Raw genomic sequence first — 19,608 nt, forward strand, 5'->3', positions numbered from 1 at the left:
GGTTTGGGATGTTAAATGATGTTCTAAGGATTAGAAGTGTCATTTTACTCATGATCCTAACTGTGTTCCACATCACGGATCTGTGAGCTCGAGTACTTTGTTGTTTGGACAGTTGGTTAATACGACCACAGGACTCTGAGTAACTGGATGCTTAGCTGCAGCTTCTCTGGCTTGTACGTTTGAAAGTTCTTTGTGCTTTGTCTTACTTGTTAATGTGTAACTGGTAGTAAGGACAGAGCAGATGGTCATCCCACTGAGTCTGGTCTGTTTAACAGTTTCCACGGTTGTCAATGTGCTGGCTCAGAGGGTGGGTAAGGTTAGACCTTCACTTTGTGAGGCGCCATAGTGCAATTTATTCTGTGATTTGGCACTATATAAATAAACTGAATGGAATCGAGTGATGCAACATTTAAATCACCCAAATAAAGGAGATCAAACTCCGGTCACAAAAACTGATCTCGCAACAGCTGAACAACCTTTTGCAAAGTCAAAAAAGTGTGTTGTGCTTTTTAGTTCATCCGCGAGTGTCGACTGAGTGAACATAAGATATGTCCTGCACTGGTAATGTGCACGTGTGGCTCAACACTCACGCATCCACATCTGGCATCAGATCCAGTTTGCCTGGGAAAATCTCAGAAAGGAGGACACGCGTGAAAGACTTGCCCGCTGTCTTGAGCTTTGACTCCAGGTGCTGAAAAAAGAACAGAGATCAATAAAGAGGAAGCCTCCAGCACATCAAACACAATCCTACATGGGAAACTAAAACAGAATGTTTGGTTTTGTTGGGTAATTTCCCCCAACAATGTTTCAACAAACCACCAGGAGGTGATCAGCTGCCAGATCTGCCTGAGTTAGAGCAGACAAACAACGTTATTGATCGAGCTTTTGTCTTAAGTACCACTACCAGATGTACTCATGAACTAATTTATGTTCCAACATTGTGCTTACTTTTGTCACAGACTAAGACCAACAAGGAATTTCAATGAGAAACTAAAAATCTGGTTCACATAAGGAAGATTCTTCATCGCAGTCACACCACTTCAGGTTTCTCCATCGTTACGAACTGTACTCAGGCAGGAACTAAACAATGAAGTGGTTCATTCATTCATTTTTATCCTAGTCTCGGTCACGGTGGCAGTAAACCAAGCAGCTCATTCCATACTGGGTGGCTTTCCTCACTTTTGTTCTTTGCTGCCTCTACTGGTGGTTGGCTATCACTGCAGTATTGTATCACTTCCTGTTCCGGAGCACAGCGGTGTTTTTCTGTATCTGTTAGCTGTTTAATCTGCGCAGTTAGATTGATCTAGTTATCTAGATTACGATTTGTTTCCCAGTGTAATCTTTATGTGCCTTAACTAAAGCACTCCTTCTGCTGAATCACCTCTAAATTATTTACACATTATTCACTTTGCGTGTTTTTAGGAATCCGCTATCTTAGCGTAGCTACTAGCTCTTAGCCGGTTTAGCATGGCGGCTTCTCCTGTCTCTCCCGCACTTTTCTGCTCTGGGTGTGAAATGTTTAGTTATTCCTCAGCCTCCTTTAGCAGTAACGGTACTTGTAATAAGTGTAGCTTATTCGTAGCTTTGGAAGCCAGGCTGGGCGAATTGGAGACTCGGCTCCGCACCGTGGAAAATTCTACAGCTAGCCAGGCCCCTGTAGTCTGTGCGGACCAAGGTAGCTTAGCCGCCGTTAGTTCCCCCCTGGCAGATCCCGAGCAGCCGGGAAAGCAGGCTGACTGGGTGACTGTGAGGAGGAAGCGTAGCCCTAAACAGAAGCCCCGTGTACACCGCCAACCCGTTCACATCTCTAACCGTTTTTCCCCACTCGACGACACACCCGCCGAGGATCAAACTCTGGTTATTGGCGACTCTGTTTTGAGAAATGTGAAGTTAGCGACACCAGCAACCATAGTCAATTGTCTTCCGGGGGCCAGAGCAGGCGACACTGAAGGAAATTTGAAACTGCTGGCTAAGGCTAAGCGTAAATTTGGTAAGATTGTAATTCACGTCGGCAGTAATGACACCTGGTTACGCCAATCGGAGGTCACTAAAATTAACATTAAATCGGTGTGTAACTTTGCAAAAACAATGTCGGACTCTGTAGTTTTCTCTGGGCCCCTCCCCAATCGGACCGGGAGTGACATGTTTAGCCGCATGTTCTCCTTGAATTGCTGGCTGTCTGAGTGGTGTCCAAAAAATGAGGTGGGCTTCATAGATAATTGGCAAAGCTTCTGGGGAAAACCTGGTCTTGTTAGGAGAGACGGCATCCATCCCACTTTGGATGGAGTAGCTCTAATTTCTAGAAATCTGGCCAATTTTCTTAAATCCTCCAAACCGTGACTATCCAGGGTTGGGACCAGGAAGCAGAGTTGTAGTCTTACACACCTCTCTGCAGCTTCTCTCCCCCTGCCATCCCCTCATTACCCCATCCCCGTAGAGACGGTGCCTGCTCCCAGACTACCAATAACCAGCAAAAATCTATTTAAGCATAAAAATTCAAAAAGAAAAAATAATATAGCACCTTCAACTGCACCACAGACTAAAACAGTTAAATGTGGTCTATTAAACATTAGGTCTCTCTCTTCTAAGTCCCTGTTGGTAAATGATATAATAATTGATCAACATATTGATTTATTCTGCCTAACAGAACCCTGGTTACAGCAGGATGAATATGTTAGTTTAAATGAGTCAACACCCCCGAGTCACACTAACTGTCAGAATGCTCGTAGCACGGGCCGGGGCGGAGGATTAGCAGCAATCTTCCATTCCATCTTATTAATTAATCAAAAACCCAGACAGAGCTTTAATTCATTTGAAAGCTTGTCTCTTAGTCTTGTCCATCCAAATTGGAAGTCCCAAAAACCAGTTTTATTTGTTATTATCTATCGTCCACCTGGTCGTTACTGTGAGTTTCTCTGTGAATTTTCAGACCTTTTGTCTGACTTAGTGCTTAGCTCAGATAAGATAATTATAGTGGGCGATTTTAACATCCACACAGATGCTGAGAATGACAGCCTCAACACTGCATTTAATCTATTATTAGACTCTATTGGCTTTGCTCAAAAAGTAAATGAGTCCACCCACCACTTTAATCATATCTTAGATCTTGTTCTGACTTATGGTATGGAAATAGAAGACTTAACAGTATTCCCTGAAAACTCCCTTCTGTCTGATCATTTCTTAATAACATTTACATTTACTCTGATCGACTACCCAGCAGTGGGGAATAAGTTTCATTACACTAGAAGTCTTTCAGAAAGCGCTGTAACTAGGTTTAAGGATATGATTCCTTCTTTATGTTCTCTAATGCCATATACCAACACAGTGCAGAGTAGCTACCTAAACTCTGTAAGGGAGATAGAGTATCTCGTCAGTAGTTTTACATCCTCATTGAAGACAACTTTGGATGCTGTAGCTCCTCTGAAAAAGAGAGCTTTAAATCAGAAGTGTCTGACTCCGTGGTATAACTCACAAACTCGTAGCTTAAAGCAGATAACCCGTAAGTTGGAGAGGAAATGGCGTCTCACTAATTTAGAAGATCTTCACTTAGCCTGGAAAAAGAGTCTGTTGCTCTATAAAAAAGCCCTCCGTAAAGCTAGGACATCTTTCTATTCATCACTAATTGAAGAAAATAAGAACAACCCCAGGTTTCTTTTCAGCACTGTAGCCAGGCTGACAAAGAGTCAGAGCTCTATTGAGCTGAGTATTCCATTAACTTTAACTAGTAATGACTTCATGACTTTCTTTGCTAACAAAATTTTAACTATTAGAGAAAAAATTACTCATAACCATCCCAAAGACGTATTGTTATCTTTGGCTGCTTTCAGTGATGCCGGTATTTGGTTAGACTCTTTCTCTCCGATTGTTCTGTCTAAGTTATTTTCATTAGTTACTTCATCCAAACCATCAACATGTTTATTAGACCCCATTCCTACCAGGCTGCTCAAGGAAGCCCTACCATTATTTAATGCTTCGATCTTAAATATGATCAATCTATCTTTGTTAGTTGGCTATGTACCACAGGCTTTTAAGGTGGCAGTAATTAAACCATTACTTAAAAAGCCATCACTTGACCCAGCTATCTTAGCTAATTATAGGCCAATCTCCAACCTTCCTTTTCTCTCAAAAATTCTTGAAAGGGTAGTTGTAAAACAGCTAACTGATCATCTGCAGAGGAATGGTCTATTTGAAGAGTTTCAGACAGGTTTTAGAATTCATCATAGTACAGAAACAGCATTAGTGAAGGTTACAAATGATCTTCTTATGGCCTCGGACAGTGGACTCATCTCTGTGCTTGTTCTGTTAGACCTCAGTGCTGCTTTTGATACTGTTGACCATAAAAACTTTATTACAGAGATTAGAGCATGCCATAGGTATTAAAGGCACTGCGCTGCGGTGGTTTGAATCATATTTGTCTAATAGATTACAATTTGTTCATGTAAATGGGGAATCTTCTTCACAGACTAAAGTTAATTATGGAGTTCCACAAGGTTCTGTGCTAGGACCAATTTTATTCACTTTATACATGCTTCCCTTAGGCAGTATTATTAGACGGTATTGCTTAAATTTTCATTGTTACGCAGATGATACCCAGCTTTATCTATCCATGAAGCCAGAGGACACACACCAATTAGCTAAACTGCAGGATTGTCTTACAGACAAAGACATGGATGACCTCTAATTTCCTGCTTTTAAACTCAGATAAAACTGAAGTTATTGTACTTGGCCCCACAAATCTTAGAAACATGGTGTCTAACCAGATCCTTACTCTGGATGGCATTACCCTGACCTCTAGTAATACTGTGAGAAATCTTGGAGTCATTTTTGATCAGGATATGTCATTCAAAGCGCATATTAAACAAATATGTAGGACTGCTTTTTTGCATTTACGCAATATCTCTAAAATCAGAAAGGTCTTGTCTCAGAGTGATGCTGAAAAACTAATTCATGCATTTATTTCCTCTAGGCTGGACTATTGTAATTCATTATTATCAGGTTGTCCTAAAAGTTCCCTAAAAAGCCTTCAGTTAATTCAAAATGCTGCAGCTAGAGTACTGACGGGGACTAGAAGGAGAGAGCATATCTCACCCATATTGGCCTCTCTTCATTGGCTTCCTGTTAATTCTAGAATAGAATTTAAAATTCTTCTTCTTACTTATAAGGTTTTGAATAATCAGGTCCCATCTTATCGTAGGGACCTCGTAGTACCATATCACCCCAATAGAGTGCTTCGCTCTCAGACTGCAGGCTTACTTGTAGTTCCTAGGGTTTGTAAGAGTAGAATGGGAGGCAGAGCCTTCAGCTTTCAGGCTCCTCTCCTGTGGAACCAGCTCCCAATTCAGATCAGGGAGACAGACACCCTCTCTACTTTTAAGATTAGGCTTAAAACTTTCCTTTTTGCTAAAGCTTATAGTTAGGGCTGGATCAGGTGACCCTGAACCATCCCTTAGTTATGCTGCTATAGACGTAGACTGCTGGGGGGTTCCCATGATGCACTGTTTCTTTCTCTTTTTGCTCTGTATGCACTCTGCATTTAATCATTAGTGATCGATCTCTGCTCCCCTCCACAGCATGTCTTTTTCCTGGTTCTCTCCCTCAGCCCCAACCAGTCCCAGCAGAAGACTGCCCCTCCCTGAGCCTGGTTCTGCTGGAGGTTTCTTCCTGTTAAAAGGGAGTTTTTCCTTCCCACTGTAGCCAAGTGCTTGCTCACAGGGGGTCGTTTTGACCGTTGGGGTTTTACATAATTATTGTATGGCCTTGCCTTACAATATAAAGCGCCTTGGGGCAACTGTTTGTTGTGAATTGGCGCTATATAAAAAAATTGATTGATTGAATTGATTCACCTATCCTTGGCCAAGTCCTCAGAGTCTTCCTGGTGGATCAACAAGCATTCCCAAGCCAGCTGGGAAATATAACCCCTCCACTGTGTCCTGGGTCTTCCCTGGGATTTCCTCTCAGTTGGAAGTGGCTGGAAGACCTCTCTAAGGAGACAACAAGTGGGCATCCTCCATCCTCACCACATGCCCGATCCACCTCAGCTGGCTCCATTCGATGCAAAGAAACAGTGGCTCTACTCAGAGTCCCTCCAGGATATTTGAGCTTCTCACCCAGCCCAATGTAGGAATCGCATTTATGCCACCTGTATCTGCGACCTTGTTCTTTTGGTCATAACTCAAACTCGTGGCCATAGGTTGTGCATCTTTCAAAATTTGCAGATTACAAACATACTGTTTGTTGTGCTGTTCCATTCATCATGACACATATTTGGTTCCTCTCATTTTGGCCAACTCAGGAAAAGAGGACAGTGTGGTTCCCATCACCACTGCAGAGCGTAACTGTAACAGTCTAACTTTTTTTTTTTTTTTTTTGCAATATTTACACATAGATTAAAACACCAATGGTTCATAGTTTTGAGGTAAACCTGACAGCACTCACTGCAGGGTTCACTAATGTTCAATGGAAATCCAGTGTTTTGAAACCTTGTCTTTTGCTGTAAAAATATATAAAATTTGAAATTCTTACATGCAGTCCTTCATGGATAAAAGTATTTTTTTAATTAATATTTTTATTTTATTTCACACAATTTGATATTTTTCTCAAAGTTCTGTTGTCCCTGTTCAAGGTTCAAGGTTACTTTATTTGTACCAAAAGGTAAATTTGTTTTGGCAGTGAGTCACACCATTCATAACAATCACATAACACATAAAAACTGATAAAAAATACCCTAAATATAATTAAAAATATAAAAATACAATAAAAATATAACAATACAATATAAAAAATATAAGAATTATTATACTGTTATTTTATATACAGCAGCAGCAGCAGCAGAAGAAAGGCCTTTATTCTCATTGTACATACATACATATATACATACAACATAGGGTTCATTAATATTCATTAAAATTAAGCTTAACAAAATGCATATTTGGTTGCTGGCAGGTACAAATAGAACAAAACACCGCAGCGAACATCTTGAGTGTTGTGTTGATCTTGGGGTTAGGGTCACTTCCGCTCTGTCCTGAAGCACAATCGCTGCCATCACCACCTTAGACCAGGACAAACAGTCTTAAACCACCTCAAACATGTAGTCTAAGTTTTACACATTTGGACAAGTGTTAGACCGGTCTAACTTGCCTCATCTGTCTCCCAAGGACACCACCTTTTTAAATCTTTGACAATCAATTGAGTACTACTTCCCTTAGTACTGCTTCATAAAACTGGGCCCAGGACTCAGCACACTGAGGCCTCTGGCTTCACTGTGCCTGACAGATGGTGAGTGATGCACCACAATCCTACATCTAAACAATACAACACAATAGTAATGTCATGTTACATCATTACTCCTGTCCAGATCATTCCTGTGCAAACAACTCTGATCAACAACCCTCATGTAACGCATCAACTGACAGTCAAAGCTCTTACACACTGTTAGCGCTCTCAACGAGAATATCAATTCACGGAAACCCTACACCAGCACTCAGAAGTGGCAAAGACTGCGGAATAGTAAAAAAATGCAGCTTTTCATTATTTTTTTTGGCATCAGTGGGTATGATGAGCTTCGTACACGGACTAAACAACAGAGATAAATATGATACCGAATCTGTAGTGTTGACTGTGACACAAGGCAGCGGTGAAGCTATTACATATATACGAGGTCTATTAGAAAAGTATCCGACCTTATTATTTTTTTCAAAAACCATATGGATTTGAATCACGTGTGATTACATCAGACATGCTTGAACCCTCGTGGGCATGCGAGAGTTTTTTCACGCCTGTCGGTTACGTCATTCGCCTGTGGGCAGTCTTTGAGTGAGGAGTCGTCCACCCGCTCGTCGATTTTTTTCATTGTTTAGGAATGGCTCAGAGACTGTTGCTTTGTTTGATAAAAATTTTTTCAAAACTGTAAGGCACAACTGAGTGGACACCATTCAATAAATTCAGCTGGTTTTCGGTAAAAATTTTAACGGCTGATGAGAGATTTTGGTCTGGTAGTGTCGCTTTAAGGACGGTCCACGGCGCCTGACGGCGATCTGCGCTTCGAGGCGGCAGCGTCTCGCCGTTTCAAGTTGAAAACTTCCACATTTCAGGCTCTGTTGACGCAGTAAGTCGTCAGAGAACAGAGAACTTTCAGAAGAAGTCGGCATGAGGAGTTTATTCGGACATTCCATTGTTAACGGTCATTTTGTAATGAAAGAACATGCGGGCAGAGTCGCATGTCGGGCTGGACCCGACCGCGGGGGGTCGCGGCAGGAAAAACACCTCCGTTGGAAATCTTAACGGGCAAGTTGGAACATGCCCAAGCTGTTAAACAATTTCTCAGTTACTCACTTGTTGAAAGCCATTAAAAGCCGCCTGAATTCTACAAATGGTTTTCAACACGGAGGTGTTTTTCCTGTCGCGGCGCACACAGATTTGCCGAGTCATCACGGAAACGACTCGGCGAATTTGCGCGTACGTCTTTCATTAAAAAAATGTCCTTAAACAGTGGAATGTCCGCGCACAATTGTTCAAGCATGATTGGTGTAATCGCATGTCATTCAAATCCATATAGTTAAAAAAAAAAATAAAAGGGTCGGTTTATTATCTAAGAGACCTCGTACATCATGTGCACAATATCCACGCACTCCTCTTGAGACAGTCACAGTGCGGAGGAGAAAGACAGAAAGGAACTGCAGTGCACAAACACATTCACCCACCACCTCAGCTATGCACAAAGTAGTTCCACTGGTTTCTACAAACCAACCAAAGCACATAACTAGGCCATAAAAATAAATAATGTTACTGTTTACCAATCGACTGAGAGCGTGCAGATTAAGTGTCTTGTTCATATGAGCTAGACCCATGGTGTGACCGGAAATTAAACCCCTAAATATTGGTAGTCCAACCCTTATCCACAGAGCTACCTATTTTATGCACATATGTTGAAGGAGTAAAACAAAAACATGTGACTCCTCCCCCAACCGCCACTATAATACACTCATGCTTCAATTCACTTTCTTTTACTTCAGATTGTACTGAACCTCACACCTGATAGACTAGACCACTTACCACCTTTTTTTTCAGGAAGCAGCATTTTTGAGTAGAAGTTGGTATCCACTCTTTTTGGATGGAATAAACTCTCCTGAATCTTGGAAAAATGGAAATCAAGCTCATTGGAAAAACATACTTAGAAATGTATGCCTAAATAGGCAAAATTTTATAGTATGTCAGTGTTTTAGCCAATGCCCTTCATGAATGATGCTGTCCAGCATGTGCAATGTGATCTTCTATTGCTGTCTCAGGTTTGAATATTGTTTAATAATGTTTCCACATATCAAGTTTATTATGTTTAAGAAAAGCAAAAGCAGCAGGACATAATCGATGTTTGAATGACAGTACATCAAATATGTGTTCTCTCAGCAACAAATATGCATGTTGTTATTATGTGGATGTTGAATATTTGTCTTTAATTCTTATTCTTGTCGAATTTGTCTTTTGGTATAACGTTCATTTATGTGATGGTCATGATTTATGAACATAACCTGGACATCAGAATACATGCACCATTTGTTAGTAGTTTGTTCCTCTTAAGCGGTATTCCGTGACCACTGTTAAATCAATAAATTGTAAACACAAGTTATGACTTCTTAATGAAATTTCATGAATTAATATGGTCATTGTGTTTAACTCAACATTTTAAGAGCAATATGATTTTTGTCATGATGTTATTCAGGAAAATGCTTTACCTAAAATTTGTCATTTATCTACTGTGTATTTCATTTCATTTCATTTATATAGCGCCAAATTACAACAAAATTGCCTCAAGGTGCTTCACACAAGTAAGGTCTAACCTTACCAACCCCTAGAGTACATTTCTTGTCCATTTAGAAGCTAAAAATAAAAATGATAGCTATTTAACTTAAAATAAATACTGATATACTTCTACTCAAAAATGCTGGTTAACCTTTTGAATTGATTTTTTTTTTTATTGAATTAAATTTATTAGGCACATATATGCTTAACAAAAGTACCTCGTACACAAACAAACAAAACTCACAGACAAAGTAGTTAAAAGAAAGAAAAGAAAAAAGAAAACAATGTACATAGTACCCAAAAGGCGTAGGCAGAAGCAACGCTCATCAACGCCTACATCCCTCCATAGTCAAATTAAACCATACTATGTGCCTGATCATAAAGGATCATTTCCAAACAAAATGTGAAGTGAAGTCACATATTTCCCAAACAGCTCCTATTATGTGCTAGTTCCACCATACATTTTCAGTAGTAAGGACTCGTGTAGCAGATTCTTCATACAACACACAAACTCATCTTGTTTCATCAGATACATATCCAGAGAACACCATTTCTTTATATAAATATTTGAACCGGTTAATATTTGGACATCGTTTGAGTTCCTCAAGGAGATTATTCCAGAAGCATCAGAATCAGAATCAGAAAAGTTTTATTGCAATATGAGTGAACAAGTTCACATTAGGAAATTGCTGCAGTACTTGGTGCTAACATAAAAAAAAAAATAGAGCAGTAAAACAAGTAATATATAATAAAACTTTACACTATAACAATGTTACAAAATGTACAGAATGTATGAGCTAAGATAAATAAATGGTGATGATAAATGGTGGTGATAGCAACAATGTAGAGTTCTAAAGGTTCTAACAGCAGAGGGGAAAAACTGTTCTTATGGTGGGAGGTTCTGGTCCAAAGGGGCCGTAGCCTCCTGCCTGAGGGGAGGAGGTCAAAAAGGCTATATCCAGGGTGAGAAGGATCGGCTCTGATCCGACCTGAACGCCCCAGTGTCCTGGAGGTGTACAGGTCCTGAAGAGATGGAAGGTTGCAACCAATCACTTTCTCGGCAGAGCGTACAATGCCCTGTAGTCTCTGTATGTCCCTGGTGGTGGCTCCAGCGTACCATACGGTGATGAAGGTGGTGAGGATGGACTCGATGATGACAGTGTAAAACTGCACCATGATCCTTGCTGGCAGGTTGAATTTCTTCAACTGCCGCAGGAAGTATATCCTCTGCTTGGCCTTCTTGACAACAGAAGTAATGGTGGACTCCCACCTGAGTTCATGGGTTAGAGTGATTCTCAGGAAACAGAAGGTGTCCACTATGGTGATGGGGGTGTCTGCCAGGGTAATGAAGGGGAGAGGGGCTGTGTTCTTCCTAAAGTCCACAATAATCTCCACTGTCTTCTCAGTGTTCAGCACCAAGTTGTTATAGCTGCACCAGGACACCAGTCGTTGGACCTCCAGCCTATAGGCGGACTCATCCCCATCAGAGATGAGTCCGATAAGGGTGGTGTCATCTGCAAACTTGATAAGCTTGACAGACTGGTGATCAGAGGTGCAGCAGTTGGTGTACAGGGAGAAAAGCAGAGGAGAGAGGACACAGCCCTGAGGAGTACCGATACTGGTGGTCCGGGAGTCCGAGACATTCTTCCCCAGCCTCACATGCTGCTTCCTATCCTTCAGGAAGTTGCAATCCACCTGCAGGTAGAATCAGGCACGTTCATCTGGGAAAGCTTATCTTGGAGAAGATCTGGGAGGATGGTATTGAAGGCAGAGCTGAAGTCCACAAACAGGATCCTAGCGTAGGTTCCTGGGGAGTCCAGATGGTGCAGAACAAAGTGCAAAGCCAGATTGATGGTGTCATCCACAGACCTACTGGCTCTGTAAGCAAACTGCAAGGGGGCCAAGAGTGAGGCCGTGAGAGATTTGAGGTGGAACAGAACCAGACGCTCAAATGACTTCATGACTACAGAAGTCCGTGCCACCGGTCTGTAGTCATTGAGTCCAGTGATCCTCGGTTTCTTGGGAACAGGAACAATGATGGAGGTTTTGAAACAGTCAGGCATGTAAACACTGGGGCAAGCTCATTAGCACAGTGTCTCAGAGTGGCAGGTGAGACACCGTCTGGCCCAGGAGCTTTGCGAGCTTTTACATTCCTAAACTGCTTTCCTGCATTTCCTGGTCATCCAAGCACCCACAATTTTAAAATGATACAAACCCCTTAAATTATATATTCCTTCTCTTTGCGTAAAAAAAACAACAAAAAAAAAACAAAACCTTGAATTCTAAATGGCAATTGCTTATTTTTCACTTTGTACATAAACTGAACAGTCTTGAACGTTATCAGATCATAAAGTTTTAATATTTTCGATTTAATGAACAATGGGTTGGTATGATCATGATGCCCTGCATTGTGGATTGTTCTTAATGCTCTTTTTTGAAGGATGAATAATGGTTGCACTGTATTTTTATAGTTATTGCCCCAGACGTCTGCACAATAAGTCAGGTAAGGTGCAATCAATGCGCAATACAGAGTATGTAGTGATTTGCCATCAAGAATGTGCTTAGCCTTATTTAAAACTGCAATACTTTTTGATACTTTCTTTTAAATATGTTGAATATGAGCTTTCCAGTTGATTCTTTCATCAATAATCACACCTAACAATTTGTTCTCTTTGACACATTCTATGTTTACCCCTTCTATATTTAACTGTATTTGTGCGTCTTTTTTATAATTTCCAAATAACAATATTTTAGATTTGGACCAATTTAATGACAGTTTGTTAATATAAAACCAACTCTTCAACTTTACCATTTCTGTTCCTAAATCAGATAATAATTGTTGCAAATTATCTCCTGAACAAAACACGTTTGTGTCATCTGCAAAGAGAACTGCTCTGAACATATCCGAAACTTTACATAAATCATTAATGTACAAAATAAATAACACACAGAACTCTGGGGAACCCCACAAACGATGTCCAGATACGAAGAACAGCAGTCCCCAAGTTTAACAAACTGCTTCCAGTTCTCTAAATAGCTTTTAATCCAATTCAGAGCCACTCCTCTGATCCCATACAGTTCCATCTTTTGAAATAATATGTTGTGACTGATTGTGTCAAAAGCTTTTCTTAGGTCAATAAATAAACCTATTACTACTTCCCTTTGGTCCGCATGTTTATTGATCTCTTCTACTGCATCAAGCAATGCTAGTGCAGTCGACCTTTTTGCTCTAAAACCATACTTGTGTCATTCCATAAATTAATCCAACCTGCTATTGTAAAGTTTTTCCAATATCTTTGAAAATTGTGACAATAAAGACACAGGCCTGTAATTAGTAAAAAGATGTTGTCACCAGATTTGAATAAAGGTATCACTTTTGCCACTTTCATACCATTAGGGACAATTCCAGTTTGAAATGATTTATTAAATATATATGTGAATGGTTTGGCAATTTCCGTAATTATTTGCTTTACTAAGGGCACATGTACATCATTATGATCAGTTGACCTTTTGCTTTTACATGTACTGACTACCTTAATAATTTCCCTTTCATCAACTGGGCCAAGGAACATTGTATGTGGATTTCTATCAATTAATTGCTGATTTTCCCATGGGCTGAGTGGAATGTCAGCTGCCAAATCTGGCCCAACATTAGCAAAAAATGTATTGAAACTATTCACTACTTGGCTCATGTTATATTCATCTTTGTTATTATAAGTAAAGTTTGTTGGGTAGTTCTTTGATTTGGGTTTATCTGCTATAACACTATTCAGTATTTTTCATGTTTCCTTTATTTTGTATTTATTATCATTTAGTATTTTTTGCCAAAGTATGATTTTTTTACAATTCCACATAACAGTTGTTAATTTATTGTTATATTCCTTATATATAGTCTCTGCCTCTCTTGATTTACTTTTAATGAACTCTCTGTATAGCATATTTTTCTTCTTACAAGCCTTTTGTAGCCCTTTTGTCATCCATGGGTTAGCTCTATATTTATTATTTGCACTGTACTGTATAATTGGACGATTTTTGTTGTGTGTATACAGTGAGGAAAATAAGTATTTGAACACCCTACGATTTTGCAAGTTCTCCCACTTAGAAATCATGGAGGGGTCTGAAATTTTCATCTTAGGTGCATGACCACTGTGAGAGACAAAATCCCCCCCCCCCCCCCCCCCCAAAAAAAAATCCAGAAATCACAATGTATGATTTTTTAAATAATTTATTTGTATGTTACTGCTGCAAATAAGTATTTGAACACCTACCAACCAGCAAGAATTCTGGCTCACACAGACCAGTTAATTTTTCTTTAAGAAGCCCTCTTATTCTGCACTCTTTACCTGCATTAACTACACCTGTTTGAACTTGTTACCTGTATAAAGACACCTGTTCACACACTCAATCAATCACACTGCAACCTGTCCACCATAGCCAAGACCAAAGAGCTGTCTAAGGACACCAGGGACAAAACTGTAGACCTGCACAAGGCTGGGATGGACTACAGGACAACAGGCAAGCAGCTTGGTAGAAGACAACAACTGTTATGATTATTTATTAGAAAGTGGAAGAAACACAAGATGACTGTCAATCTCCCTCGGTCTGGGATTCCATGTAAGATCTCGCTTTGTGGGGTAAGGATGATTCTGAGAAAGCTCAGAACTACACAGGAGGACCTGGTCAATGACCTGAAGAGAGCTGGGACCACAGTCACACAGATTACATTAGTAACACATGATGCTGTCATGGTTTAAAATCCTGCAGGGCAGCAAGGTCCCCCTGCTCAAGCCAGCACATGTCCAGGCACATTTGAAGTTCACCAGTGACCATCTGGATGATCCAAAGGAGGCATGGGAGACGGTCATGTGGTCAGATGAGACCAGAATAGAGCTTTTTGGAATCAACTCCACTTACCATATTTACAGGATGAGAACAACCCCAAGAAAACCATCCCAACAGTGAAGCATGGGGGTGGAAACATCATACTCTGGGGGTGCTCTTCTGCAAAGGGGACAGGACGACTGCACCGTATTGAAGGAAGGATGGATGGGGTCATGTATTGCAAGATTTTGGCAAACAACCTCCTTCCCTCAGTAAGAGCATTGAAGATGGGTCATGGCTGGGTCTTCCAGCAGGCAATGACCCCAAACACACAGCCAGGGCAACTAAGGAGGGGCTCCGTAAGAAGCATTTCAAGGTCCTGGAGTGGCCTGGCCAGTCTCCAGACCTGAACTCAATAGAAAATATTTGGAGGGAGCTAAAACTCCAAACTTGAAAGATCTAGAGAAGATCTGCATGGAGGAGTGGACCAAAATCCCTGCTGCAATGTGTGAAAACCTGGTGAAAAACTACAGGAAACGTTTGACCTCTGTAACTGCAAACAAAGGCTACTGTACCAAATATTAACATTGATTTTCACAGGTGTTCAAATACTTATTTGCAGAAGTAACATACAAATAAATTATTAAAAAATCATACATTGTGATTTCCGGATTTTTATTTTTAGATTATGTCTCTCACAATGGACATGCACCTAAGATGAAAATTTCAGACCCCTCCATGATTTCTACGTGGGAGAACTTGCAAAATTGCAGGGTGTTCAAATACTTATTTTCCTCAGTATGTGTGTGTGTATACATATATATATATATATATATATATATATATATATGAGGTCTATTAGAAAAGTATCCGACCTTATTATTTTTTTTAAAAACCATATGGATTTGATTCACGTGTGATTACATCAGCCAAGCTTGCCTGTCGGTGACGTCATTCGCCTGTGAGCACGCCTTGTGGGAGGAGTGGTCCAGCCCCCTTGTCGGAATTCCTTTGTCTGAGAAATTGCTGAGAGACTGGCGCTGTGCTTCATCAAAATGTTTTCCAAAACTGTGAGGCACATCCGAGTGGACACCATTCGTCAAATTAAGCTGGTTTTTGTTGAAAATTTTAACGGCTGATGAGAGATTTTGGATTGTTTCTATCGCTGTAAGGACTTCCCACGGAGCGGGACGTCACGCAGCACTCCGAGGCGACATCGTCATCCTGTTTCAAGCTGAAAACCTCCAAATTTAAGCCTCTGTTGACCCAGGACGTTGTGAGAGAACAGAGAACTTTCAGAAGAGGTCGGAATCAGCAGTTTATCCGGACATTCCACTGTTAACGTAGATTTTTTTTAATGAAAGACGTGCGGATGGATTGGTGCATCGGCTCACAGCCGGCGCAGCGCGCCCGCCACAGGAAAAACACCTCCGTTGGAAGCCTTAAGGACAAGTTGGAACATGCCCTGCTGTTAAACAATTTCTCAGATACTCACTCAACTGAAAACCACCAAAAGCCGCCTGGATTTTACAAATGGTTATCAACACGGAGGTGTTTTTCCTGTGGCGGGCGCGCTGCGCCGGCTGCAAGCCGACGCGCCAATCCGTCCGCACGTCTTTCATTAAAAAAATCTCCTTTAACAGTGGAATGTCCGGATAAACTGCTGATTCTGACCTCTTCAAAACTGTGCTGTCAGATCCACCGGAGCCCATCATTCCGGAGTCCACTGTCGTGGCCACCCTCACCTGGGACGTGGAGAAGACCGTCCGGGAGGCCCTGACACAGAGCCCGGACCCGGGGACAGGTCCGAAGGACAAGTTGTACGTCCCACCAGAGGCCAGGGCTGCGGTCCTAGACTTCTGTCACGGTTCCAAGCTCTCCTGTCATCCAGGGGTGCGAAGGACCGTGGCGGTTGTCCGGCAGCGCTTCTGGTGGGCGTCTATGGAGGCCGACGTCCGGGAGTACATCCAGGCCTGCACCACCTGTGCCAGGGGCAAGGCAGACCACAGGAGGTCCCAAGGACTGCTCCAGCCGCTTCCTGTGCCTCATCGCCCCTGGTCCCACATCGGCCTGTATTTCGTCACGGGCCTCCCACCGTCCCAGGGCAACACCACCATCCTCACGATAGTGGACCGATTCTTAAAGGCGGCCCACTTCGTGGCCCTCCCAAAGCTCCCAACGGCCCAGGAGACAGCGGACCTCCTGGTCCATCACGTCTTCCGTCTGCATGGGATACCAACTGACGTAGTCTCGGATCGTGGTCCCCAGTTTTCCTCTCAAGTCTGGAGGAGTTTCTGCAGGGAACTGGGGGCCACCGTGAGCCTCTCGTCCGGGTACCACCCACAGACGAACGGACAGGCAGAACGGGCCAACCAAGAGTTGGAACAGACCCTCCGCTGTGTGACATCCGCGCACCCGACGGCCTGGAGTGACCATCTGGCCTGGATCGAGTATGCACATAACAGCCAGGTGTCTTCTGCCACTGGCCTCTCCCCGTTTGAGGTGTGTCTGGGGTACCAGCCCCCGTTGTTTGCCGTGGTGGAGGGAGAGGTCGGTGTGCCCTCGGTCCGGGCCCAGCTGCGGAGGTGCCGTCGGGTGTGGCGCACCGCCCGTTCTGCCTTGTTGAAGGCCTGGACGAGGGCTAAGGCCCATGAAGACCCCCGGCGGTCCCCGGCCCCTGCATACCAGGCCGGGCAGGAGGTGTGGTTATCGACGAGGGACATCCCCCTCCAAGTGGACTCCCCTAAGTTGATGGACAGGTTCATCGGACCCTTCAAAATCCTCAAGATCCTCAGCCCTGCCGCAGTGAAGCTCCAACTCCCAGCTTCACTGCGGATCCATCCTGTTTTCCACGTGTCCAGATTGAAACCACACCACACCTCACCCCTCTGTGCTCCCGGTCCGGCGCCGCCTCCTGCCCGGATCATTGACGGGGAGCCGGCCTGGACAGTACGCCGGCTCCTGGACGTCCGTCGAATGGGCCGGGGGTTCCAGTATTTGGTGGACTGGGAGGGGTATGGACCTGAAGAACACTCCTGGGTGAAGAGGAGCTTCATCCTGGATCCGGCCCTCCTGGCCGATTGCTACCTCCGACACCCCGATAAACGTGGTCAGGCGCCAGGAGGCGCCCGTTGAGGGGGGGGTCCTGTTGTGTGGGCCGCCTGAAGAGGAGGTACTGCTGGCCCACCACCACCAGATGGCGCCCTGCCTGGAGTGCGGGCTTCAGGCACGAGAGGGCGCTGCCGCCACGGACACAGCCGGGGGTGACAGCTGTCACTCATCATCTCATGACAGCTGTCACCCATCAACACTTCATCATGCTACTCCATAAAACCCGGACGTCATCTCCACCTCGTTGCCGAGATATCTTCGACCTGTGAAGGTAACTTTCTCAGCCGTTGTTTTTGTCTTTTCAGATAGTGTTTGCTTCTGTGTCGTTTGCAGTCAGTTCTGTGAGTACTCGCAGCTGGAAGCTGAGTTTGTGATACGTGGAGAGCTGACGTCTTCGCTCCCCACGCCAAACTATTGATAAGTACTAACTACTACTGCACGTACCAGTTTTCTGGACTTGAGGTGGAGGTGGAATCTCCACATTTGTTGTTACTGGGTGTTCACACACCCACATCTGATTGTCTCTGCTCCTCGCCAGCAGTACCAGATCCGACATTCGGAGACGGTGGCCACCTGGGGACTCGGGACTTGGCGGCTCCAGTATTCTCCAGGTTCGGTGGCGGAGGAAATCATGTGGTTCCGGTTCTTCTCAGGACAGACGTCTTCTATCCTCGAGCCTGCCCACACGTCACCTTTGTGATTGACTGTTTGCAAAATTTTACATTCCTCTGTATTGTGGTTGTGCTCATTCACGACAGTAAAGTGTTCATATTCGACTCTTTCATTGTCCGTTCATTTACGCCCCCTGTTGTGGGTCCGTGTCACTACACTGTGAAAAATGCTTCTCTATCCCGTTTTGAAACTCTTCAATTTTAGAGCCCGGAGCACTATATATACAGCTAATAATTATATTTTTACCTTTTTCCATACATATTTCAATTGTGGTACATTCCAAAAGATTTTCCACTGCCACTGTCATTTGATCTTTAGTTTTTGTTCTTAATCCTTTTGTCAACATACAAAGCCATTCCTCCTACTCAATTTTGTCTATACAAATAATTTAATTCATAACCCTCCAATTCATAATATGTATCGTCAATGTCTGCAAGCCAAGTTTCTGTTATGGCAGTTATACTAAAAGGTTGACAAAAATGTTTAAAATAATCCCCCAAATTTTTGTACAGACTCCAACTATTAAAGTGGATTATTGATCATTTCCCCTCACTTGTATATATAATACTGACAGTTACTATTTCTAAAAGAATAGAAATGATTGTCCGGATCTATCTCATATTCCAGATCTTGTACGCGATGCTCAGTATACATTTTTCTAAAGCCACTTTCCATGAATTCTGTCTAGACTATGACGTGTGAACAAACCTGCTCCTGTCCTTCAAGATTCTCATTGGGATACACTTTAAAAAAATGCCTCATCTGGTTAGTTTGTATAACTTAACTGAAAATTATTTTCAGCATGAAAAAAAAAAATGTTGTTACAAAATTATTTACTTTAAAAAAATACAAAACAATTGGATACAGGTTCACAATGGTTTTAAAATAAACAATTTGACCGTAAAGCTGGAATTGCAACATACAGTGGTGCCTGAGAATTTCTGAACCCTTGAGTTATAACATGTCTGAAGGTTGGTATGACATCAAAAATAAACAAATAAAAAATAAAAGGTCATATTTCTATATATGAAATAAAAAAGCCCTTTAATATCACAGTGAAAAGTCATCTCCTCATCACTGCACAAATTCCAATAAAAATCTAAAAGCCAAAATGATGGGTTGCATAAGTAATTGCACCCTTTTTGAAATGTAAGTAAATCATCACTTTTACAGTCAGTTTTCTTCAGACAACTCAGGGGATACATCCTG

General features: G+C 42.4%; 1 protein-coding gene across 3 annotated transcripts in view; it reads right to left on the minus strand.

Moving 5' to 3' along the window:
- Nucleotides 1-19,608, minus strand: part of dph1 (diphthamide biosynthesis 1) — a 275,495-nt gene that overhangs the window by 76,175 nt on the left and 179,712 nt on the right. For all 3 annotated transcript variants that reach the window (XM_034169157.1, XM_034169158.1, XM_034169156.1), the window contains exon 9: nt 591-691. In XM_034169157.1, the coding sequence (XP_034025048.1) occupies nt 591-691 (101 nt within the window). The remainder of the gene's footprint in view (nt 1-590; nt 692-19,608) is intronic.

This window comes from Thalassophryne amazonica, chromosome 4, assembly GCF_902500255.1.
Source record: "Thalassophryne amazonica chromosome 4, fThaAma1.1, whole genome shotgun sequence".
In the NCBI taxonomy this organism is placed as follows: domain Eukaryota; kingdom Metazoa; phylum Chordata; class Actinopteri; order Batrachoidiformes; family Batrachoididae; genus Thalassophryne; species Thalassophryne amazonica.